This window comes from Berghia stephanieae, chromosome 9 (genome assembly GCF_034508935.2).
Source record: "Berghia stephanieae isolate SIO BIC M18660-M18661 chromosome 9, UCSD_Bste_1.3, whole genome shotgun sequence".
Taxonomy (NCBI): domain Eukaryota; kingdom Metazoa; phylum Mollusca; class Gastropoda; order Nudibranchia; family Aeolidiidae; genus Berghia; species Berghia stephanieae.
This window is the reverse complement of record NC_088368.1, coordinates 653170-675777: the sequence shown is the minus strand read 5'-3', so window position 1 is coordinate 675777 and position 22608 is coordinate 653170. Positions and strand designations below refer to the sequence as shown.

At 39.0% G+C, this 22608-nt stretch overlaps 3 protein-coding genes and 1 pseudogene across 4 annotated transcripts in view; 1 reads left to right on the top strand and 3 right to left on the bottom strand.

The window, feature by feature from the left end:
- Positions 1–833: 833 nt before the first annotated feature.
- Positions 834–7291, bottom strand: LOC144979433 (myogenesis-regulating glycosidase-like). The gene is made up of 2 exons (XM_078926079.1): positions 5108–7291; positions 834–2134 (listed from the first exon to the last, which is right to left on the bottom strand). Exons 1-2 carry the CDS (start codon positions 7044–7046, stop codon positions 1866–1868), a joined length of 2208 nt encoding a protein of 735 aa, XP_078782205.1. The 5' UTR covers positions 7047–7291; the 3' UTR covers positions 834–1865.
- A 490-nt stretch (positions 7292–7781) lies between these two features.
- On the top strand, positions 7782–11123 carry LOC144979432 (elongation factor Tu pseudogene; annotated as a pseudogene). The gene has a single exon (XR_013646697.1). The product of XR_013646697.1 is annotated as an elongation factor Tu pseudogene (transcript).
- On the bottom strand, positions 10213–16686 carry LOC144980217 (uncharacterized). The gene is made up of 4 exons (XM_078927799.1): positions 16643–16686; positions 14318–15696; positions 12110–12621; positions 10213–10332 (listed from the first exon to the last, which is right to left on the bottom strand). Exons 1-4 carry the CDS (start codon positions 16684–16686, stop codon positions 10213–10215), a joined length of 2055 nt encoding a protein of 684 aa, XP_078783925.1.
- LOC144979431 (uncharacterized) overlaps positions 11858–22608 on the bottom strand; it is a 198183-nt gene continuing 187432 nt past the window's right edge. The window contains exon 2 of the mRNA XM_078926078.1: positions 11858–11904. The gene's annotated coding sequence lies outside the window, so the exon portion shown is untranslated. The remainder of the gene's footprint in view (positions 11905–22608) is intronic.

Below are 22608 nucleotides of genomic sequence, written 5' to 3'. Positions count from 1 at the left end.
AAAACGAACGCTTTACATTTGACTGTTTCCCTCTCAGCCAAGAACTCCGGAATGGGTCAGTATAAAACCAAGTAATCTCATTCCAAGACACAGACAGCAACTCAGAAAACATATATAGGGGAAAAGAAGACACAGGAAGAGACCGTCTGCCCACCATGGGAGGTCAAAGACTCCACCCAGTCAAGTCAGTGGGATTCTGGTGCTTAAAATAGAATTGATAATACAATAAATCTTCAATGGCTTGTATTAACAAAAGGCTCACGGGAACAGTCACAGATTACTTTGACAAGCAAATGCATTCAATGTCCGGTGGTGACAGGACATTCCAGTCTATTGTTCGTGGAAAAAAGCTGTGTTTGTGTGTTCTGTTCTTATAAATGGTTGTATGTATTGTGATGCATTGTATATACGTGTAGCGTACCTATCTGATTTGCTTTATATGTACTTTGGGATGATGATGGGTGAGTGTGGGTCGTTGATGCTTTTATGTAAGGCAACAATTAACACTTAAGATATGAAGTGAGTAGAAAAGTGCCAGAAGACAATAGAGAATAAAAAATTTTTTCGCGGCAGTGGTGGGGTTTGAACCTGCGACCTTATTGGTACGACAACTCCGCCTGGCAGGTGAGAGCGTGGCTCTACAGTGTGAGCTATCCACGAACACAAAAATATTCGTTTCAAACCCAAAGTCATTTCTAGATCCCTCTCTCACCCACTTCTTGAGATCGCCGATTCGTTCGCCACCATCGCGAAGTAATTTTGACCAGCAGTTAAGCTTAATAGCCAATATTCTCATCACAAACATATAACATAGAAACGATTGAGACATTGAGTATGCTCCGGTGTATGGGGTGAATTTTTAATTCAGAAAAGTGAGTGGAGCAGGCACTTATGTTGGTAACAACAAGATATGAAGAGAGTAGAAAAGTGCCAGAAGACAATAGAGAATAAAAATTTTTACACTTATAACATTTGAGTTAAATTCATGGAAAAAAGAGAGTTTCTGTTACGAAAACATCAAAAACTTAAATTTTCAATGTCAAAGTGACATTAAGCTGCCAGAATCTGTGGTCGGCAAAAAGGAATTTAAATCATTAGAAAATACCAAACACAGAACGTTTCAGGCTCAAAACCCTTCTTAACCCAACAACAAAGAGCAATAAAAACATAACTTTAAAAAAAACAGATAGACAGCAGGGAAATATTTCTCTGTGTCTGTCTGTTTTTTCCTGATGTTTTTACGGTATGTATTTTATAGAAGACACAGCAAAATTGATTCTCTTACCACCCACCTTGGGAGGTCAAAAGACGCAGGCAGCATCCATAGCAGACCTGCCAACTTAAAAATGTAAAAATTCGAAATTTTCAGGAGATAAAAACTGTAGTCGCTATAGTTAACTTTCAAAATCGACAATTTACCCTCACAAATAATAAATAACACTTAAACATCCTTAAAATGATGTAGTCTAGCATCCACTCTCCTTTTCAATAAGTTTTAATTACAAGAGATGCTCAGGAAGTTTTGAAATGGAAGCCAAAATGTGGGAATTCTACAGATTTTCCACAGTGGTTGGAAGGTCCTCCATAGATGAAATTCCAGCATCTGGTTTATAAATATGGATTCATCCTTACATAATACCAGATAGAGGTGTGGGTTACACTTATTATGTGGCTATATGTCTTGTGGTATGACACATGTTTTCAGATTGGAAAGTCCTAGGTTTAAACCTCGCTCGATGCATAGTTGCATCCTTGGAAAAGGATCTTTACTCACATTCTCTTACTGTAATCAGGTGTAAAATAAATACCTGGCCCTTAACAGTGTTGTCTCTGTTGGAAAAAATTACAATATCACCTAACAGGTATCATGTCTTGTTCACTCGTTCAAAGTGAGCAGCAATTTCAAATTCTTCCACTCTGTAATCATCCAGCCACTGACCGCCTTCGTAGATGCGGCCACCTCTCAGCTTGTCCCGCCACTTCCATCCAAGTGGAAGATAAACTGTCCTGTCCTGGCCACTTCCCAATATAGGGGCCACCAAAAGATTATCTCCAACCAAGAATTCACAGTCAATGGACTGGGCCGTTGGGTCCTCCGGGGCCGCCCACCACAGGGGCCGAATCACTGGGTGACCTGCAAGGGAAATGAGTAATCCATTGGTAAGAAGATTCTTTTTCAAATCAACAGTCCATAATGATGGCAAACTGATCAAATTAAGGATCTAAGGCCGATATAAATAACATGAATTTAAAACAGGTGACCCAAAAATGAATATTACAGCTTCAAAAAAGAACAAAATACCATACACGGAATGTTTTGGGCTCAAAACCCTTCTTCAGTCAACAACAACAAAAAAACAAACATTAAAAACATAAATAGATTACTTTTAAATACATTGCTATATAGTAATCTATTTATGTTTTCAGTGTTCAATGTGTTATCCAGACCCCTACGTCTATTTAATTAATGATTCAATTCAATATATCCATGCAGATCAAATCATCATCCAGATTATGACACATGTTGAATCAGATAAATATGGTCTCCCATAATGACAGTGGCATAAGCCTGGCCCTGACAAATGGTATATAATCAGGTTACGTGCCAGGTCCATATATATATGAATCTCCTGGCTGTAGGTTGTGGATTACAGCCAAATCATCTCCAAGAAGTGTGCATTCATCATATCCTATTCTAATTCTATCCAAAAATGATACAGTTCTCAATGGATTCTAGCATTCTGAATTCCAATACACTTTGCCTTTTGGCACACGGGAGCTGGGTGATGGAATTTCATCTGTATAATACACTCCACAATGGTTTCCTGACCTCCTTGGGACAAGCAAAAACTCTCTAGAAAACCGTAGTTCAAGGAAACTACATTGCATGACATTTGATGGAGAGGAGGGAGGGGGGGGGGGTCAGTGTGGATCAGAGGTATGGTCTTTGCTTTGTACCTGAAAGATACCAAGTTTGAATATCCACCAAGTTATAATATGGCCGTCAACAAGCCATTTCTCCCTAGCTCAATTTGCAGCTGATACCTGGGTTATTTCAGTCTTCCCTTTGAATAAACCCTAAGACAAATTTCCGCATGAGGATGAAAAAAGGGAACTTTATCATTATTTACTTTATTGATATGTCACAAGGGGTATGTGTGACGGGGGGGGGGGGGGGGGGGGGGGGGGGGGAAGGGAGAGATTGCTATTTACCGCCATAGCCAACCACTTGCACATCATGGCACGTGGCATGAAATTGGAACTAATGGCGAAGTGATTAGAGTAAGCAGAGAGGTGTCCTTTATGGGAGACGGCAATGGAGTGTGTGAGTGGCTGTGTATGTTTGCATGTGTATTATATACTGCACCAAGGTCAAAGTCTTGTAGAAGTTTTATAAAAATTATCTCTTTAAACGGACCTATAACTGCACTACCACTCTTGACCTACTTACAAATAAAGTATAGACTCATTTACCCCTCCCCCACCCCCTTCCTTTTCGACCATCAATTGCCTTGTCTCAATTTTGACATTTGACGCCAGTTTGTCTAGATTGATGCCATAAAAATGGGAGTGTCACCAAAATTCATGCAACTGAGCACAAGTGTCAAATTCAAATATGACACAAGATATGATGGAGATTTTTTCATGGATCCACCACTTGACCTGAGCTTTTATCAGAGGAAAATGTTTGACACGGCAAAGTGAGTGGAAAATTTCCGAAGAAATCCCAAAATCCCGGAATTCTGAAAATCCGCAGAAGATTACCATCCCTGATACATAGACAAACACACACTCAAAAACAACCCTTTTAAGTCATAAATGGAGCCAAATTTTATCCCAGTTTATTTTGTTAGAAAGATAGTAAGTAACTATTGCTTTGACCCTTTTGATGGGATTCTCTAGTCTTTCACGAAAGACTTTCCACATTATCTAGTAGATCCAGCTCACTGCTTGGGAACCAAGGAAATCAGGAAATAAAATCTTTCCTAATCACTGCTTGAGGACCAGGCGAGTTGTCAGGAAATTTAATCTTTCCCTCACCCAGGAACGTTTCCACTGTTTTTTGTTGTTGGCTGAAGAAAGGTTTTGAGCCCGAAACGTTCCATATTTGGTATTTTGTTCTTTTTAAAGCTGTTCTATTCAAGTTTGTTTATGACTTTTTACAGTCAACAACTTCTAGCAGCTACGTAAGTATCACTTGATTAGCTGAGTTATTGGGACACTGTCATTAATAGACCTGTAATTGAGCTCTATAACAATTGACTGAGACAAACTGAACCTCACTGAAACTCTTGGTAAAAATCCAAAGAATCGAGATGAATAGTAAACAGCAAGCTCACTTGAGCAAAACAATGGCAGAAAACTAATTTACGTGGGAATTAATTAGGCTACTTACAATTGTTTCTTATACTTACGTACCCAATCAGTGAAGAGACGGTCAACCAGTTTGTTTACAACGTGAGGCAATCGAGATGTGCTTGTAGCAATCATATAACTTTTGATTTGAAGGTGTCTTCATAACGCACTTCCGGCTTTCAAATTAAACTTTTTCATACTTTTAGGTTCCACCAAGTAAATGTTGTCAATTTTGGCTTAGACAAAACAATGAAATTTATCGCTTGGTGGCTCAGTTAAAATTGGCTACCATTGGGATCACGACAGGTTTGGAAAGTGAAAAGATAATTTCATGAAGGCTGTGTGAAAATACACTGGGACGTGTTCAGACACGGCAATTCTAAGAAGCGTCGCTTAGCCTTGGCAATATATCCATCGTAAATATAAACAGCCCTTGAGCTATGCGTAGCACTGTGGAACGTTCCTAATTACTTCACGGTCATTCAACTACGATTCATGAATTCTTTCTTTCTTCATTTTTTTCTTTCCTCTTTTAAAATATTTGAATTTGATGAATTGACTGATTTCAGTTAATTGACTGAGAATTTACAGGTCTATTCAATAACACAAAACACACTTTAAAAATACAAGATGCAAGATTCAAGTCGGAGGAAGAGGAAGAGGAGAGACAGGAAGGATATGAGGGGGAGGAATAGGCAAGGAGAGGAAGAGTAGGAAAAGGAAGAAGATGAAGAAAAGACAAACTGACTACCTGTCTCAGATGCTTCCTTGATGGCTGGCAGCAAATAATTAGGCCATATTTCATTGTGTCGATAGCCCATCAAATGTCTTGTGATGTTGACAACGTGTTCATTGTATTGCCAGGGACCTACAGAAAACTCAATGACAGGAAGGAAGATGGCCAGTTGTAACCAACGCAGATACAGATTGAGATCAGAGAGGTGAAACTGACCTGAAACAGAATCAATACGAGACTCAATGCCTCCCACAGGTCCCACCGATACGAATAGATATCCCATAATCCCATAGGTGATAACTGTTGGAATAATACTCCCTAACCCTTTCCGGTGGGACCATGATGCCTGGAAAGGTCCTGCATCTGCTACTAGCCCATGCCTTTGGCTTTTATAACCACTTCCTAAAAAAGAATTACCCTGGAATAATCCAGCAATGTTACCGTACTCATGTGTTATTTGGTTCGGATGAAGGGCTGTGTTTGTTCTGTGGTTGGTGACAATTACTCCTGGTTTATCCACCACCAATGAGGCCTGACCTCCTGAAAACCTAAAACCCTTGACCTTGACCTCTGACACAATTGTGTTCAGTTGAGATATGAACCACTTCACAGCCTCTGTGTTTGACACATCCAAGAAAACAGCTTCACTTCCTTTCTTCTCAGAGTCACGCTTAGAATTTTGGAATGAAAAATGTTTTGAACTCATAAAATGAGGAAGGAGAGGAAAAACCTCAGTGGCCATTTTTATTTGTTTATGCGGTGGATTAAAATCAAACTGCATCGCCATCTGTGCTGAATGTGGAAATTTTTTCTCGTTAAAATAAACACTGCTAGGAAATCGGGAATAATTTCCATCTATAAAAAGTTGGCTATAGTTTAAACGACTGTTTTCTAGGCGATTAACGTAATTGAGAGTTATCTTCTCATTGATATTTCTTACATTAATTCCCCGAGTACTCCAAACAGATTTCTGCAAGATGTCCATGTTTGGCATTGACATAGGGCGTTTTAAAATGTCATTTCTGAGCAAAGCTCTATGTACATCTCTTGCCAGGCGGTCTTTACAAATTGTAAATTTCAATAATTTCCTCCCATTATCTGTTCGGTCATCCAATCGGTATGGTTTATCAAACGTTGATTTGAAGCAAATTTTCTCATCCTCATTTTCATTGATAGAAACAAATAATGGTAGAAAAGGATCCAAAAGTATGGCAGTGCCACTGGCACTGACAAAATATGGCTCTAAATGGGATTCAAACTGGACACCTGTGTTTGGGTGAGAGTTGAATTCCCTGGTGATGTAAGGCTGCATCGGAACATTGACTCGATTCAATGGCCATCTTTGTTCTGATAGAGCCCCTCCCCCATACCAATTTTCACCCATAACAACACACTGGTCTAGGACTGGTTCAACTTTCCTTATGTCTTCTTCTTCCTGTTGCGCCCAATGAACAATATGGCAGTCTATGCCATCAACCTTTTTGCTATAAATTGCTGAAACAACATTATTGAATTCAAGACATAAAACCTGTACGTCTCCATCGTTTGAAGTTTTAACACAGTCTTTGTAAGATTTCAATTTCGCTGAATGTAAAAAGTGTTTTGACCTAAGTTTAAATGTGGCGTAAATGTGTGCTTCACCAACACTTCCGGGCTCTTCAAAAATCATCGATTTCGTCAAACGATCGAATCGCATGTGTCCTATCCTTAGACCATTTTGTAAAGTGACATCTGGTGAATTTGACACGTGTTGAAAATTGATAACATTGAACACATTCTTTCTTTTCGTGGCAGCAGTGATTATGATTACAATGATAGCGATTGCGATTATGGCCATGGTTAACTTTACGCACTGCCTTAGTCGCCGTCGCCGGTGCATCATCTTAGAACTTGTTGTCCTTCCTGATGGCGAGTTTGGACTACCTATTACTCTGTTTCTGGTATTTGTCAACATTGGGTATCGGTGGCATCAAAGTTTGATTCAAACATTTTAGATTAATTCAGAGATAAGAGATAACATAGTTGGTTTTATATTCATTATGGCATGCATTATACATAGCTACGGACTCCACGGGCTGTTTTTTTTTTAACCCTACGAACTTCCACAGGTCTTCAAATTTTTTGTTTATACCATCAGCTTTAGCAAAACGAAGTGGTTATAGTGCAAATCACTCGCTATTCAGTATCCATAAGGAACTCTTTTTTGTAGAGAGAGTGAAAAGTGAGAAAATCTCGGTGGCAATGTAAACAAACTGCTGACCTGCTTCCTGGGAGTCAAATTGTGACGCAACTCGCCATAAGAAAGTTATGACTGGAAATTGCCGTCTGCTCTTACTAAGTTTTAGGGGGGTTCAATTAAAGATGCATAACTTTGTTATAAAGAGGAATATCGCAGATATCATGATATCATTATTTTCGTTACCAACCGGGCACCTCGCCTCAGGATCTACGTACACGGTAACAGTAACATACATGATAACCTTGAATCCTGCCTTTAATGGGTTATATTGCATTGTTTAATTTTTAATACCACACACCCACACCCACATACAGAGCGAGGTCCATCCATAGCTTGTATTGTAGCGGCAAACCAGTAACCGGAGTTACCGTGTACCTACGTAGATCCTGAGGCTAGGTGCCCGGCTACCGTGTACGTAGACACTGCCTTAGCAAAATTATCTCCATCGCTAAAGAACGGTGCACGTCTTAATTAAATTTCGCATTATTAATTAACATCAGTGGCTACCATAAATTCCTTGGTGGCTACTATAATATCATTTAGACGCTTTTGTTTTCATTATGTAACATATTGTATTTATTAGGACTTATATTTAGATTAAATATTTCAGTTCGATATGGTTTAAACTTACTCAATAAGATATGGCTTGTTGTTTTGTTGGATTTTCATTTTTTTCAAAAGCGAAACAGTATTGAACTCATTGGGTCAAATGTGAAGGTCACTGACCAAAACATGGCTGCCCCCATAATAATAATAACCAATAAGCTTCAGCCGGCGATGTTTTCACTCATTCGATCTGTCAGTCAGTTGTCACGTTTAAGTCAACAACTGATAAACAACTCAAGATTTCGACCTTTATCGTTACATCAAAATTTTACAACCTCTTCAAAATTCAGAAAAAAGCAAGAGGCGGAGGTCACGTCATCTGCTGCCTCAAGGAAACCCCATTGTAACATTGGGACGATCGGTCATGTGGACCATGGAAAAACAACGCTGACTGCCGCCATAACTAAAGTCTTATCGGAGGAGTATTGTGGTGAGAATAAATTTATTTCTTACGAAGCTATTGATCGAGCTCCGGATGAAATCAAAAGAGGAATAACTATCAATTCTGCTCATATTCAATATGCAACTCCCAACCGCCATTATGCCCATACTGATTGCCCAGGACATATAGATTACGTCAAAAATATGATTACTGGCGCTTCCCAGATGGACGGTGCCATTCTAGTTGTCGCTGCCACCGACGGTACCATGCCGCAGACTCGTGAACATTTACTTTTATCAAAACAAATTGGTGTCAAAAACCTCGTTGTTTTCATCAACAAAGTCGACATTGTTGATGATGAAATGGTCGAACTGGTGGAATTGGAAATTAGGGAAATTCTGACAGAATACGGATTTGATGGGGACGGGTGCTCTATTGTTGCAGGTTCTGCCTTACAGGCTTTGAATGGGGATAATCCAAAATTGGGGCGTGATAAAATTTTAGAACTTATGTCGGTGATCGATGACAGTATTCCAACTCCGAATAGAAAGTATGATGAACCGTTCTTCATGCCCATCGAAAAATTGGTGACTGTTCCAGGTAGGGGAACTGTAGCAGTTGGAACATTAAAGCAAGGAACTTTGAGAAAGGGAGATGCTTGTGAAGTGGTAGGCATGGGTAATGTGATGAAAACTATTGTATCAGATTTACATGTTTTCGGTAAGGCCGTGAAGGAATGTGTGGCAGGGGAAAATATAGGTGCGTTACTTCGAGGCATCAAAACAGATATTATACACAGAGGTATGATTCTAAGCAAGGTTGGTTCTTTGGAGCAAGGAAATGCTTTCACTGCTCAAATTTACCTCTTGACTAAGTCAGAGGGAGGCCGAGAGAAGCCAATCACAGACAAGTATATCCAGATGATGTATTGTGAGACTTGGAATATTTCAGCCTGTGTTCATCTGTCAGAAGAAAACTCTATGTTAATGCCAGGGGAAGCAGCAACAGTGGAAATAATTCTTCGCATCCCAATGGTTATCTACCCTGGCCAACGATTCACTATTCGGGAAAACAACATCACCACAATGAGTGGACTTATCACGGAGATCCTTCCGTTAAAGGAGTCGAGCATCAAAGGATTTTTAGATGATAGACACGTAACATACGTCAGCAAGAAAATGCATTCTGGGAAAAAAGGAAAATAGATCATCAAGGCATTTTGGGTGGTGATCAGGAAAAATTGTCATGTGATTTCTTTCCCCTGATTGAATCTTCAGTCTTCTGAAAGCGGACGGAATTTATAGGAAAGTTTAACAAACTCAAGTCGTACAGTTCATAGGATGAACAGAAGACGGTTATATCCAGAGTAATGCAAGAAATTCCACTGTTTATTGTCTTTTCAAGGAAGGGAAGCAGGGGGTTGAGATTACTTTGCCATCAAATTTTAACATTAGCAGCTTTCTGGATTGGGTTCCTGACCTCCCATAGTGGGCAGGGAGGTCACTTATTGTGTCTTCCATTATGCCACTATATCTGTTTTACACTTTGCTTTCCCTAGAGAGAACAAGGAGCTTTGTTTTTCAAAGATTACTTGGTTTTGTCCTTTCCCTAGCCAGAGTCCTTGGCTGAGAGGGAAACAGTCAATGGTTTTAACTTTGGGAGATGATATTTTTTTTTTCATTGTAAGTCATCTCTGTTATTTATTGTGATATTTGTTGCTTTGAATATATAATGTAAGCATTTAAGTGTGTTCCTCATAGTGGGATCCTGTGGCTCAACAATACAGTGTCTCGACTGGTCACAAAAGTCAAGCAATGTTGAGCATGATCCGTCGTTGGATGGGTGACATTGTGTCCTTGAGTAAATCACTTGACACGCATGACTCCACTCAACTCAGGTGTGAATGAGGACCTGGCTATCGTCAGTGATGGATATTGTCAAAGTGTGATTACAAAAAAGGATGCCTTGCAGGCCTTTGTTACTGTATGAAATAGAAATAGGATTCCGTATGGCCTGATGGGGAAATAAATGACACATTTAGAAGCACATTGAGCATGCTGTGTTTAATTCATAGAGTTTTGTATTATCATTTGTAAAGATGGGGACTATCTGGGCCCTTAAAATATATTGAGGACTTTGTGAAAACTTGGGCTTTTATAGAGGGCAATATCCACTAAACGTGCTCAAAGTGCTTTACAAAAAGGGTCCCTAGCCAACAGCAACACTTAACATATACGACCAGACATGACGCCAGTTAGGGAATATTACCAAAAAAAATTTGACAGAGATAACACTGTTAATGGCTAGGTACATATTTTGCCCCAGAGGATGGTGGGAGAATGTGAGTAAAGAGCCTTTTCCAAGGACTCAACTATGCCCCACTTGGGACTCGAAGCCAGGACCTTCCTCGATTGGAAGGCGAGTGTTTTACCACAAGATCACACAGCACAATTGCGATTACTCTACCACCAAACTCCCAGAATCTCTTCTTTATCTCTAATCTGTGCTCTCTTTTAATATGAGTTTTTCTTGTTGTTTTTTTTTTTAATGGAGCATTTATATATTTCGCAATATCCACTAAAGGTACTCAAAGTGCTTTACAAGACATTTTTTAAAAGAAAAAGGTTAAGAATCATTTTTCTGAAAGCCTTGACACAAATTGACATTTGTATGAATCAATACAATGAATGAAACCTGGGTGGGATTCCTGAACTCCTATGGTGGGCATTTATGTATCTATATTGATTATTTATATGGCACAATATCCACTAAACGTGCTCAATAAAAAAAAAAAAAAAAAAAAAAAAAAATATATATATATATATAATATATATATATATATATATATATATATATATATATATATATATATATATATATATATATATATATATATATATATATATATATATATATATATATATATTATTTTATATATATATATATATATATATATATATATATATATATATATATATATATATATATATTTTATATATATATATATATATATATATATATATATATATATATATATATATATTTTATATATATATATATATATATATATATATATATTTATATATTCCTATTCCTGCATTGTGTTCAACGACCCCAATTCTTGCACTGTGGGGTACAAATGTACCCTGGACCCTGACATAAGGAAAAAACCTCAATGTACCGATTCCCAAATGTACCCCAGACTCATAAGGGCAGTTATTCCTATTCTTGCACTGTGGGGTACTAATGCCCCCTATACTTATATATGAGAAATATATACTGCATGTATTCCTTTTTTTTTTCAGCACAAGAAAAGCATTTTAGAGAATAGAGATTTGTTTTGATATTAATTCAATTTCTGTACTTTAGGTACAAATGTTGTTCATGTGGAGTGTATGTGCCTCTTCTTATCTCTAATTCATATTTGTGGTGTGCAGTTCCAGTGCAAATCGCTGCACAGACCATATGAAATAGAATTTTCAATTCATACAGTACATGCAACCTAACAAAAACAAAAAGATAATCCCTTGATTTATCCCTGTAATGATTGAGATTCTAAGGGTTGAATGAGAAATTTATTGTAACCTGTATGAAAGATGTATGAATGCCAATTATGAACAAAGGGATGTAACCATGTATATATTTTAGTGTAAATTAGTAAAGTAAGAATTATTTCCCTTGAAATTCAAGCGCGATATAAAGATTCAAGTTGAATCTTTATATCGCGCTATTTAGTCAATTCATGTATATAAACAGGATGTAAATAAAATCATTGTTCACAAGTGCTTACTTGAGCCTTCAGATTAAATTGTTTATCGAGTCGGTATCCCAGGAATGTGATAGAGTCAGAGAGAAATTGACATTTTTCCTGCCGAATGGACAATCCATTGTCTTGAATTATGTTGAGCACACGTTCCAAAGTCTTCAAATGTTCGTGGTCGTCTTTTCCTGTGATGAAGAGGTCGTCAAAGTAAACGCAGCACTGAGGTATGTCTTTGAAGAGTGAATCCATGACTCGTTGAAATAAACTGGGACTCGAACTCAAACCGAAACACAGACGTTGATAGAATAAACCTTTGTGAGTGTTGATGGTTGTAAGTTTTTGCGACTCACTGTCTAAAGGCAGCTGATTGTAAGCATTTGAAAAATCGATCTTCGTGAACTTCTCGCTACCGGAAAGTTTGTCGAGTAGATCCTCTGTTCTAGGAATGGGGTGCTTGTCGTTTTCAATGCATTTGTTTACTGTTGTTTTGTAATCACCACACAATCTAATAGAATTATCTTTCTTCTTCACTGGAACAACTGGGGTGGCCCAGTCAGAAAATTGCACTTTTTTTATAAACGGAGTGGCTATTCGTCAGTACTGACCCCCAGGCGCTGGCACCTGCGGGTCAGTACTGACGAACAGGCACCGGCGTCTGGGGGTCAGTACTGACTAATACTATTACTATTACTAGTACTGATGCCAATTGGTCAGTTCTGACCTGGCCACGGGCGTTGACGGTACCAAAATTATGGAAAAATGCCATTTTTAAAAATAACTTGCTCTACGACAAATAAATCAGCATTTCCTGTCCCATACTAGTCGCAGGGAAGCCCTTGTTTTCACTAAATCTTTTTGTCGGTTTACGTGAGATTTGTTTAATAAATATATCAATTAATTAAACAAGTGAAATTGTCCAATCCCGAGAAAAAGACCAAATTTGGTGTTGAAACGCCAAATTGGAAGCCCTATATTTCGGTTCATCCAACGCGCATGCTCACTGCACTGATGCGTGGCGCTAGAACTGAAAGTGAAAGCTCTTTCATTGTCTCGTCTTTCTTCATTCCTGTCATTTGAAATTCGGCTTGCTCGCATCTTACTGAGACAGGAAAAGTAGAAAACGGTAAGGGCTGCCTGAAGCCGGTGATCGTAAAATACTAACGAAAGAGTGAAAATGAAAGGCTTCGTATGGGAACAAAACAGACAATGGACGTTTCGGGTACAAACCCTTCATTAACACAACAATACACAAATAAACGTGGAAAACAAATAAAATATAATGAAAAATAACTTTGTCGTCTGTACTCAATGGTGGTTGAGGTTGCAGTATGAATGAAATGTCAGCGTGGGTAGAGGATAGCGTGCCCCAGGGGGGTGATCTGATTGATAAGAAAAGGTCAGGGAGCAGAATCTTCCAGAAAATAATGGAAGATAAAAGACATATAAGTAATATAAGTAGTAGTAGTAGTAGCAGTAGTGGTAGTAGCAGTGAGTGGTAGTAGTATAATAGAATGGACAAAGTATTATAAAAGAATCGTAACAGGAAATATTAGAACACATTTTCCTCTATTTTTCTTTAAATAAAGCTATAACGAAAATATACGGGGGAAAAAAAAACAATAAAAACAAAATAACCCAAAGAAATAGAATGGACAACATAAAATAAAATAGAATCTTACGGTGGCTTGAAATAACGAGTCATATCGTTGCCCCAACGGCATCTAACGCGTTAGAAATCAAACTTATCTAGGTGACCAAGTGTTACTGTGTGCCATCGGATAAGTTGGCCTGAGAGCCTGGAATTTTAATTGTTTTTTTTTTTTAAATGGTATACTTTTGGAAGTGACGAATAAGTGCGAAGAGGTCTTTGCACTGACGAACAGGTCCGATGTTCGTCAGTGCTGATCAATGGTGGGCGGTGGCACAGACCGAAGAGAGGTTGTCTGTGGGCGGTGGCACCTGTTGTTCAATACTGACCAATAGACACCAGGTTATTGGTCAGTACTGACCTCCAGGCACTGGCGTCTGTTCGTCAGTACTGACCCGCATGTGCTAGCGCCTGGGAGTCAGTACTGACCAATAGCCCTAGCCTTTTTATTATCCCATTATTTTCTAATCTTGTAATCTCTGTTTCTATCCCTTCCCTAAGAGAAAAAGGAGGTTGCCTGGCTTTCGAAAATTTTGGGACCGAATCTGGTTTCAAATGAATTTTGACTTCGTGATTTTTTAATTTGCCATTGTCACCAAAAACATTACTAAATTTGTCAAGAACACTTTGAAGCGAGGGTGATTGGGGTGTGGATCTGATGGTGAAAATTTCATTCCATTTTAACTGAATATTAACTAGCCAGTTTCTACCGAATAAGGGCGGTCCCTCTCCTTCTACAATGAGTAATGGTAAATTATGAACTGAATTGTCATACGAAACACTGACTATTATCTCACCACGAACTTTGACTTTTTCTCCAGTGTAAGTTTGCAGTGAGCAGGTCCTTGGTTTGATCGGGGTCTCGGCGAAGAAGCGTTGGTAGTCATTGTAGGAGCTTACGCTGAGTGCAGCACCAGTGTCAAGCTGGAATGAGATAGGGCGGTTGTTAATGATCAAGTCTATGCTGATGGGGTTTAATTTAGATTTTGAAATGTTGTATAAATGTAGATCTTCAAAATTCCCACTAATATGGTTGTCGTCATCGGTCTCTTGAAGAAGATGATTTTTCTGGTGTTGCAGTCGTTGTTCTTGATGAATGGAGGTATTAGCACGACACACTTTAGCGATATGACCTATCTTGTTGCATTTATAACAGGTTTCATCACGGAATCTGCATTGATGTCGAGAATGTGGTCCACCACATCCATAGCATGGTTGTCGACGTTGTTGTTGTTGTTGGTTACTACGTTGAGGATGTTGGGGCGTTGAGTTATGTGAACGAGAAGTAGATCTGGGAGTAGCACCATGTGGATATGTTGTGCCATGCGATCTGGAATTTGTGCTGGGGGGTCTTGAAGTTGTTGAAAAATTTCCTTTAGGCATTTGCTCACTGAAGTTGAGGTCTGCAGCATGATTTAGCTCCTTAGCACCAGAATGAGCTTGCAAAATTGAAGAGGATAATTTCAGAGCTTTTTCTAAATTTAAATCAGGTTCTACTAATAGTCTTCGCTGAACTCTTTCGTCGTTTATGCCAGTTACAAATTTTTCACATAGTCGTTCACTTAGGGAATTTCCAAATTCGCAATGTTCAGCCAAATGTCGTAGAGCAGCAATGAATGCGGGCACAGTTTCATTATGATGTCTTGTTCTCTGATCGAATTTAGATTTTTGTAAATATTTTGGAAGTTTGGGTTCATGATGATCTGTGAGTAATTTGCAAACTTGGTCAAATGTTAATTCTCTTAAATTGTTTGGAGCTGCTAAATTTTTTAATAATCTAAATTGTGATGATCCAATAACTGTGATTAAAATGTCTCTCCTTTTGTGGTCTTCTTCAATTTGGTTAGCATCCAGGTAAAATGACAGATGGTCTAAATAGTCCGAAATTGTTTCTTTTGAAGCATTGAACTCACTGATATTGCCAAATAAACTAGACATCTTGAAAATGATGACACTAGAAAAATACCTTCATGAGAATAGAAATAAGATGTTGTAGGTTTTATCCTCGTCGCCAAATGTTATGTTCAAGGCTCTTAATAGCCTGATGGCTCTGGATAGCCAACGTGGTGAAATAAAGAATGAACTCTGAAGGCTCTTGTAAGCACTTGTGAACAATGAATTTATTTACATCCTGTTTATATACATGAAGACAACAAGGGCAAATAACATAATTGACTAAATAGCGCGATATAAAGATTCAAGGGAAATAATTCTTACTTTACTAATTTACACTAAAATATATACATGATGCAGAGAATATCGTATACTGCACACAAAACGAACGAAGAAGTGCTAAAACAAACATACCAACAAAGGAAACTAATGCCCTTAATAGTGGATCGACAACTATCCTTTTTCGGACACATAGTAAGGAAAGATAAGAATGAATACCTGGCAAGTTGTGGAAAAATACCTGGTAAACGCGCCCGGGGGAGACAAAGAAAAACACTCATAGACCAACTGAAGGGCTTCACCAGCCTAACAATCCAAGAGCTGTTTGAAAAGGCAAGAGACAGGGAGGAATGGAGAGAGATAATTCATGCAGTATCCGAAGCCTGGACCAGGCATGGAACCTAGAAGAAGAAGAAGAATATACATGGTTACATCCCTTTGTTCATAATAGGCATTCATACATCTTTCATACAGGTTACAATAAATTTCTCATTCAACCCTTAGAATCTCAATTAGAATCTTAGAATCTCGGTTTTAGAAATTGAACATAACAATCCCCAAGGGCCCCAAGGGGAAATTTGTCTCTAGGGTCTGTTCCAAGGGAAGACTGGAATAACCCAGGCATCAGCTGCAATCCAGCACTGCAAGTTGAGCTAGTGCGAGGTGACTTGCTCAAGGCCACACAGCTCAGCGGCGGTGATCAAACTCGGTACATTTTGGGTACGAAGCAAAGACTGTACCGCTGAGCCCCGCTGCCCCCTGTATCTCCTCTGTGTTCTACCATTCTTATAATATCTTACTATCATGGCTCATATTTGGTTATCGTCACACATAGGATCAAAGGGATGATGTGTACAAATACTTTATCCAAAGACAACGCCAAGGCTACTCTGTTATTATTATTACCATCCAACCAGCCACTTACCATGATCAAGATTGCTTGTCTTTGCCACAAAACTAGTTATATGCTGAAGATCCTCTGGCGTCTTTAGTTGTGTTCCCAAGTCGGTTTGCTTCATTTATATCCAAAATAACTTCTTCAAATCCCTGGTTTTGTCAATTCACTCTATTGGAATTTTTTCTTGTCCGATATGGACAGTTGCAATAGTTAATCCTCTGAATAGGACATGGTCCATTGATGAGAATTTTTCACAAATTATATTTATCAAACAACTTCTAAAACCGTTTACTACTCTAGAGGTTGTTTTGAAATCCCTTGCAAGCTTCATCACTGTGCATAGTACTATCGATACTTTGTGGCTTGCTGCAGTTATTTGCAACAAGGAAAGTTGGAGAGTCCCACAAACCTCCCTTGTGTACTGTCATCATTCAGCTGGGTCTTGGCCTCACACTGGTGCAACAATGTATGTACCTTTCATTTTTTTAAACTTAAATTTAGAGACCCAATTCACATCTTGAGCTCATTACCACCCCCCCACCCCCCCCCCCCCCCCCCCCCAATTCCACAGGAGTGGAGTATTTTCGGCTCAACTCAGTCCTATGACTTCATATTTCCCCAATTCACATTTAATTCACTCGAAAGCCTGGTACTGGTAGAATAGTTGCTAGAATTTCCATTTTCGTATCGTTGGTTTAGCATTCATAATGAGCCTTTGATCAGACCTATCCATCACAGCCAAGTGAACTGATTGGTAGTGGGCATAAAGCTCCTTTGGTTTTCAGTCATTTGGCATCTCTGTGGTTTGTGCTTGCGCTCCCAGTAGAGAATTAAGGAGGACATCAAGAAAATGTGATGTTCTTTCTAACTGTTGTGTGCAAATGATGGATGAATAATCTTATCCTCCCTGCAATGCCCTAAGTTTGCTTTTTACTTATCAGGCTTCGGTCCGACAAGGCTTGCAGCAGCTCCCATAGCGGGCAGGGAGGTACATACTGTGTCTTCTATCCCCTTATATCTGTTTTCCAACATGCTTTGTCTTTGTCTTGGAGTGAGATTGCTTGGTTTTGTCCTAACCTTGGTCGGAGTCCTTGGCTGAGAGGGAAACAGTCGAATGTATAGTTATTGCTTTGGGAGATGATATTTTTTTCCTTGTAAATCATCTCTCTGTTATGTACTGTATTATGTTTTATTTATATGTTATATTTGATTTGTTAACATTTGAGTGTATTCCTCTTAGTCGGGACCTGTGCTTGTGTCTGGATGAGACTTTTAGGTGATCTTAAACTAAGTACTTTGATGGTGTGCTCTTGGAATCTACATCTGTTTCCTATTTGAACAAATTCCCCTTTGTCTTACCTTTTCTTGGGTGCTTTAATTGAATTCTATAACTTTTTACTATCCCATTTCTTCCTTTTTACTGGCGCTGATATAACCTTAATGTGTTGCAAGCGCTGTAAAACTCTCAAAAACAAACAAAACAAGCTTGCAGCAGCTAAGCTTTAGAGTTGCTGGATAGCTCTGGCCAACCTCCTCGACTGTTACTGTTACAATGCTCATTGATTAAATGTTTATCCCAAAGTTAGATTCTGGTGCTATGGCTTGGTTCACTATCAAAATTATCCCAATCAGTGTTTTGTCGAAAAAGGCACCAGACTCCAGAGTAAGCACACCATAGTCTCAAGGAGATGGTGTATGGCTGTAATCAATAATGCATTTGCCGTATGTGACCTTAATCTTCCTTACTCGAGATGTTGCCTGAGGCAATTGTGGAATTGTATGTCACGACTGTTATGTGAACAATGGAACAGAAAGAAGTTACTATGTATTATTACAAAACCTTGCCTGTTTGTGTGGAAATCATATGTTTTACCTATTTTATTTCATACCAGACTCACCTTCAATATAAAAAATGATGTCCCTGGTGGCAGCCACTATTAGAGGAAATAGGTCATAGTAGCAAACGCTTGGTTGATTTGGTAAGTTTGCCCTTTGAAGAACAGCCAGAGTATTTTCCAAATGAGCAAAGAGAAGAAAACCAACGGCTATGAGTTTAAATTTTCTACACTGAACTTAAAAACATGTCCACTGTTGGTTCAAAGTACTGTCTATCTGTCTGCAGAAGTTCTTTGATAATGGTGGCAAAATCTTCAATTTTCTGAAATTTATCTAACAATTGTGCATCTGCAGGGGAACCTATTTCATTACTTACATTTACATCCAAAAGCACATCATCAGTTCTATCAATGACATTGATATTTGAACTTTCATTTTCAACTGAAATTTCCTGTTCTAGTCCGTGCTGTTCTCCTAGCTCGTTGCTGGTCACTGTGGCTGATCTTAAAGGGACAAACCAGTTATTATTTGATATTTGTATTGAGTTTGTCACCTGTAGCAAGGAAATAGAAGTGATTTTGTGCCTGCGGAGTTACTGGCTAAAAATTTAGTGATCCCATCCCATAATGTAAAATAACAGCAGCTTGGTGTTTGCATCCACCACCATTCCAAACTTTCAAACATGTACACATTCCTAAATCCATATCTACAGCATAAGTAACATCAGTTTGTGTCTCACGTCTCACCAGACATGTGTCATCTTCCAATGAAATGCTTTCCTCTGGAATAGACACAGATCCTTCCCTGACTAACCCTTTCTGTCAGCTAGTGCAACGGCCATTAGCAACATCCATCAATAAAAATCTTCCAGATATGATGTTACAAAGTCAATTAGCTGAAGAATGTTTCATGCTTTTGTTCAATGTAACACCTTATCCTTGAACTTGAAGATTTTCATTGCAGCCTCGACAAAGTTGTTGCTATTATTGCCTCTTATAAAAAGGTTACCTCGGTAACAAAAAAAGGTTACCTCGGTAACAAAAAAAGGTTACCTCGGCAACAAAGAAAGGTTACCTCGGTAACAAAGAAAGGTTAACCTCGGTAACAAAGAGCCCACTCTTTTTTTCTACAAAAAAGTTTTTTTATGTACTCCACAACCCGTGGGTGTGCAGCAAATACCTGAACAACTAATTCCAAACATACTTTAATCTCCTCCTCTGACTTTGCAGTTAACATTGCTTTCATAAACACAATGGGATATAAAGGAAACATTTGTATTTTACTTATGTGTAGTATGGGGTACATCTGTACCCCTCAGTGCAGGAATCGGTATATTTTTGTTTTTTCCTTATCTAAGAGTCTGGGGTACATTTCTACCCCACAGTGCAGGAATAGGACATGAGAAACGCCATGCATGTGTATCTCAAAAACTACTCTTTTTTTAAAAACAATTTTTATCATTATACTTATAACTCATAATTTTTGAGGAATTGTCCAAATTTAGGGCAAATCCGTTGAAAAATAAATATTTTAGAGCCAAAAAACAGGCCTTGGGGTACAAATGTACACCACAGTTCCAAAATAGGGTTATAATATATATATATATATTGGGGGGGGGGGGGGGATACATTGTGAATGATTCCCATAGTGGGCAGAGAGGTACTTACTGAACTGTGTCTTTTATCCCCCTTTATCTTTTTCCAACTTGCTTTCAGTCTTTGTCTTGGAATAAGATTACTTGGTTTTGTCCTGGCTCTGGCCGGATACCCTGGCTGAGAGGGAAACAGTCAAATGCATAGTTATTGTTTTGGGAGATGCTATTTTTTTCCTTGTAAATCATCTCTCTGTTATGTATTATTGTTGTTCTCAATTGTAAACATTTGAGTGTATTCCTCTTAGTGGGGACCTGTGCTCGTGTCTGGATGAGACTTTAAGGTGATCTCAAACTAAGTACATTGATCGTATGCTCTTGGAATCTACATCAACTCCCTATTTGTACCATTCCCCTTTGTCTTACCATTTCTTGGGTGCTTTAACCCTATCCGCCTCGACATATTTTGTATACGATTCCCAGCGCACCCAGTAACTCTGACATAGCAAAAAAAACTCAATAGTCATATCCCCCTCAACTGGGTGCAATGCACCCAGTGACTTAGAGTAAGAGGGGGAAAACCCCAAACTCCTCAACTAGCAGCAATATTGATACCCAGGAACTCTGGTTTCAAACAATCCAATTTATTATCAAGTCATGACAGTGTACAACACACACACACACTTCTCTCTCTCTCTCTCTCTCTCTCTCTCTCTCTCTCTCTCTCTCTCTCTCTCTCTCTCTCTCTCTCTCTCTCTCTCTCTCTCTCTCTCTCTCTCTCTCTCTCTCTCTTCCGGTTTCAGCAGAACTAATAGTAATCTATCACTACACTTTGCCACAAACAGAGCACATGATAATGGTATGTTCTTTGCATATGGGCTTCTGACAACTTTGGTTGCTGCAGTTGGAAGCTATCTTCCTGTCTTTCTTTGTTGGACACAAAACGCATCTGGATTACTTCCTTTGTTTGTGGTCTGGTTGAGTACCATCATCGCCAGGATGGGGGCGTTTTTGTGGTGGTTGTGATATCTCTGGCTGGTTCTGGGGCATGATGGTGCTGAGCACAATGGAAATGTTCTGTTTGATGTGGTTTTGCAGAGTAGCCACATTTGCTCGCCTCTGGATCTGCGGCAAAACAAGTTGATGAGACATTTTTTTGTTGAAGGCATGTTGTTTGTCATCATGGGCAAGGTTGTCATTTGGAAACTTCGATTGCCATATGACACGGGCCGCAACTGTAGAGAGATCAATCAGTCAGGTTGAAAAACATCACCATAGGCCATCTTTTGATTTTCCTCTTGCACGAGAATGAGTGTGCCATTTGGTCCATGCAGTCTACTCCACCTTTTGTACTGTTATAGTACAACACTATCTCTGGTTTGCCATTGTCATCGGTGTCTCCTGTTGCATGCATTGAGCTTAGCAGTATGACGTTCTTCTGTCTCTTGCTTTGGAAGTTCACCAAAGTACACTGCTTCCGATACACGGATTTGGAGGTGTTCAAAGGGATGCCCTTTTTTTCCTGGAACTGTGTGAGCAAAAACCGCTTATTTCTTCTGACTGTACCCACAACGGTAAGATTTTCTTTAGCCAATTGTTCCACCAGCTTTAGGTCCGTAAAGTAATTGTCACAAGTGACATTTCTATCTGTCCCCTTTATGTCCTCAACTAGTCGGTACACAGTTTCCGCTCCAATATTCATGTTTCTGTCTGTGTTTATCCTAGGTCCAGAGTTTTCTTTCCCCAGATATGGAAACCCTTTGATTGGGTATTTTGTTTTTGAGTCACACGCCCAGAAAATCTTTATCCCATACTTATCCGGTTTGCTCGGAATGTACTGGATAAAAGCACATCTGCCACGAAACGGCATCAACTGTTCGTCCACTGTCACACTTTCACCAGCATGGTAGTGTTTCTTTAGGTTCATTTGGAATGATTCCCAGATATCCCTGAATGGAGCAAACCGATCCCTAGCTCTACGAGCTGTTCTGGTCTCTTTGTCATCAAAACGGATTGCGTTAATCAGGTGATTAAATCGGTGACGAGAGAATGATGCTCGGAGAAGTGGATTTCCATCGACGGGATGAAAAAGGATATCCAAAGACAACAAATTCTGGTGTAGACAGCCTGTGTGAATGAGACAGCCAATGAAAGCAGTCATTTCCACTCCATCAGTTTTAATCCAGCGGTGTCCTTTCATTCGAATTCCTTCCTTATTGGTATTTTCCACAATTGATTCGATCATGGTTTTAGAAATAAACAAAAGGAAAGCGTCTTCTGGTGTCATTACATGATCTGTGAAGGGAGTGCGATTTCGAGGAATTCTGAGAATATTTTTGGTTGGTGTTCGAGATCCTAGTGCAGGAGTTGAGGACCACACA

Coding starts and splice junctions, on each gene's coding strand:
- LOC144979433 (XM_078926079.1), bottom strand. CDS start 7,046: ATGTTGACAAATACCAGAAACAGAGTAATAGGTAGTCCAAACTCGCCA. Junction 2,135..5,107: donor CAAGGAAGCATCTGAGACAG/GTAGTCAGTTTG, acceptor TTTCCCTTGCAG/GTCACCCAGTGATTCGGCCC.
- LOC144980217 (XM_078927799.1), bottom strand. CDS start 16,686: ATGGTAGAACACAGAGGAGATACAGGGGGCAGCGGGGCTCAGCG. Junction 15,697..16,642: donor GGGGGCAGCGGGGCTCAGCG/GTACAGTCTTTG, acceptor ATTCTCATGAAG/GTATTTTTCTAGTGTCATCA. Junction 12,622..14,317: donor TAATGTTTTTGGTGACAATG/GCAAATTAAAAA, acceptor GGGCCACCCCAG/TTGTTCCAGTGAAGAAGAAA.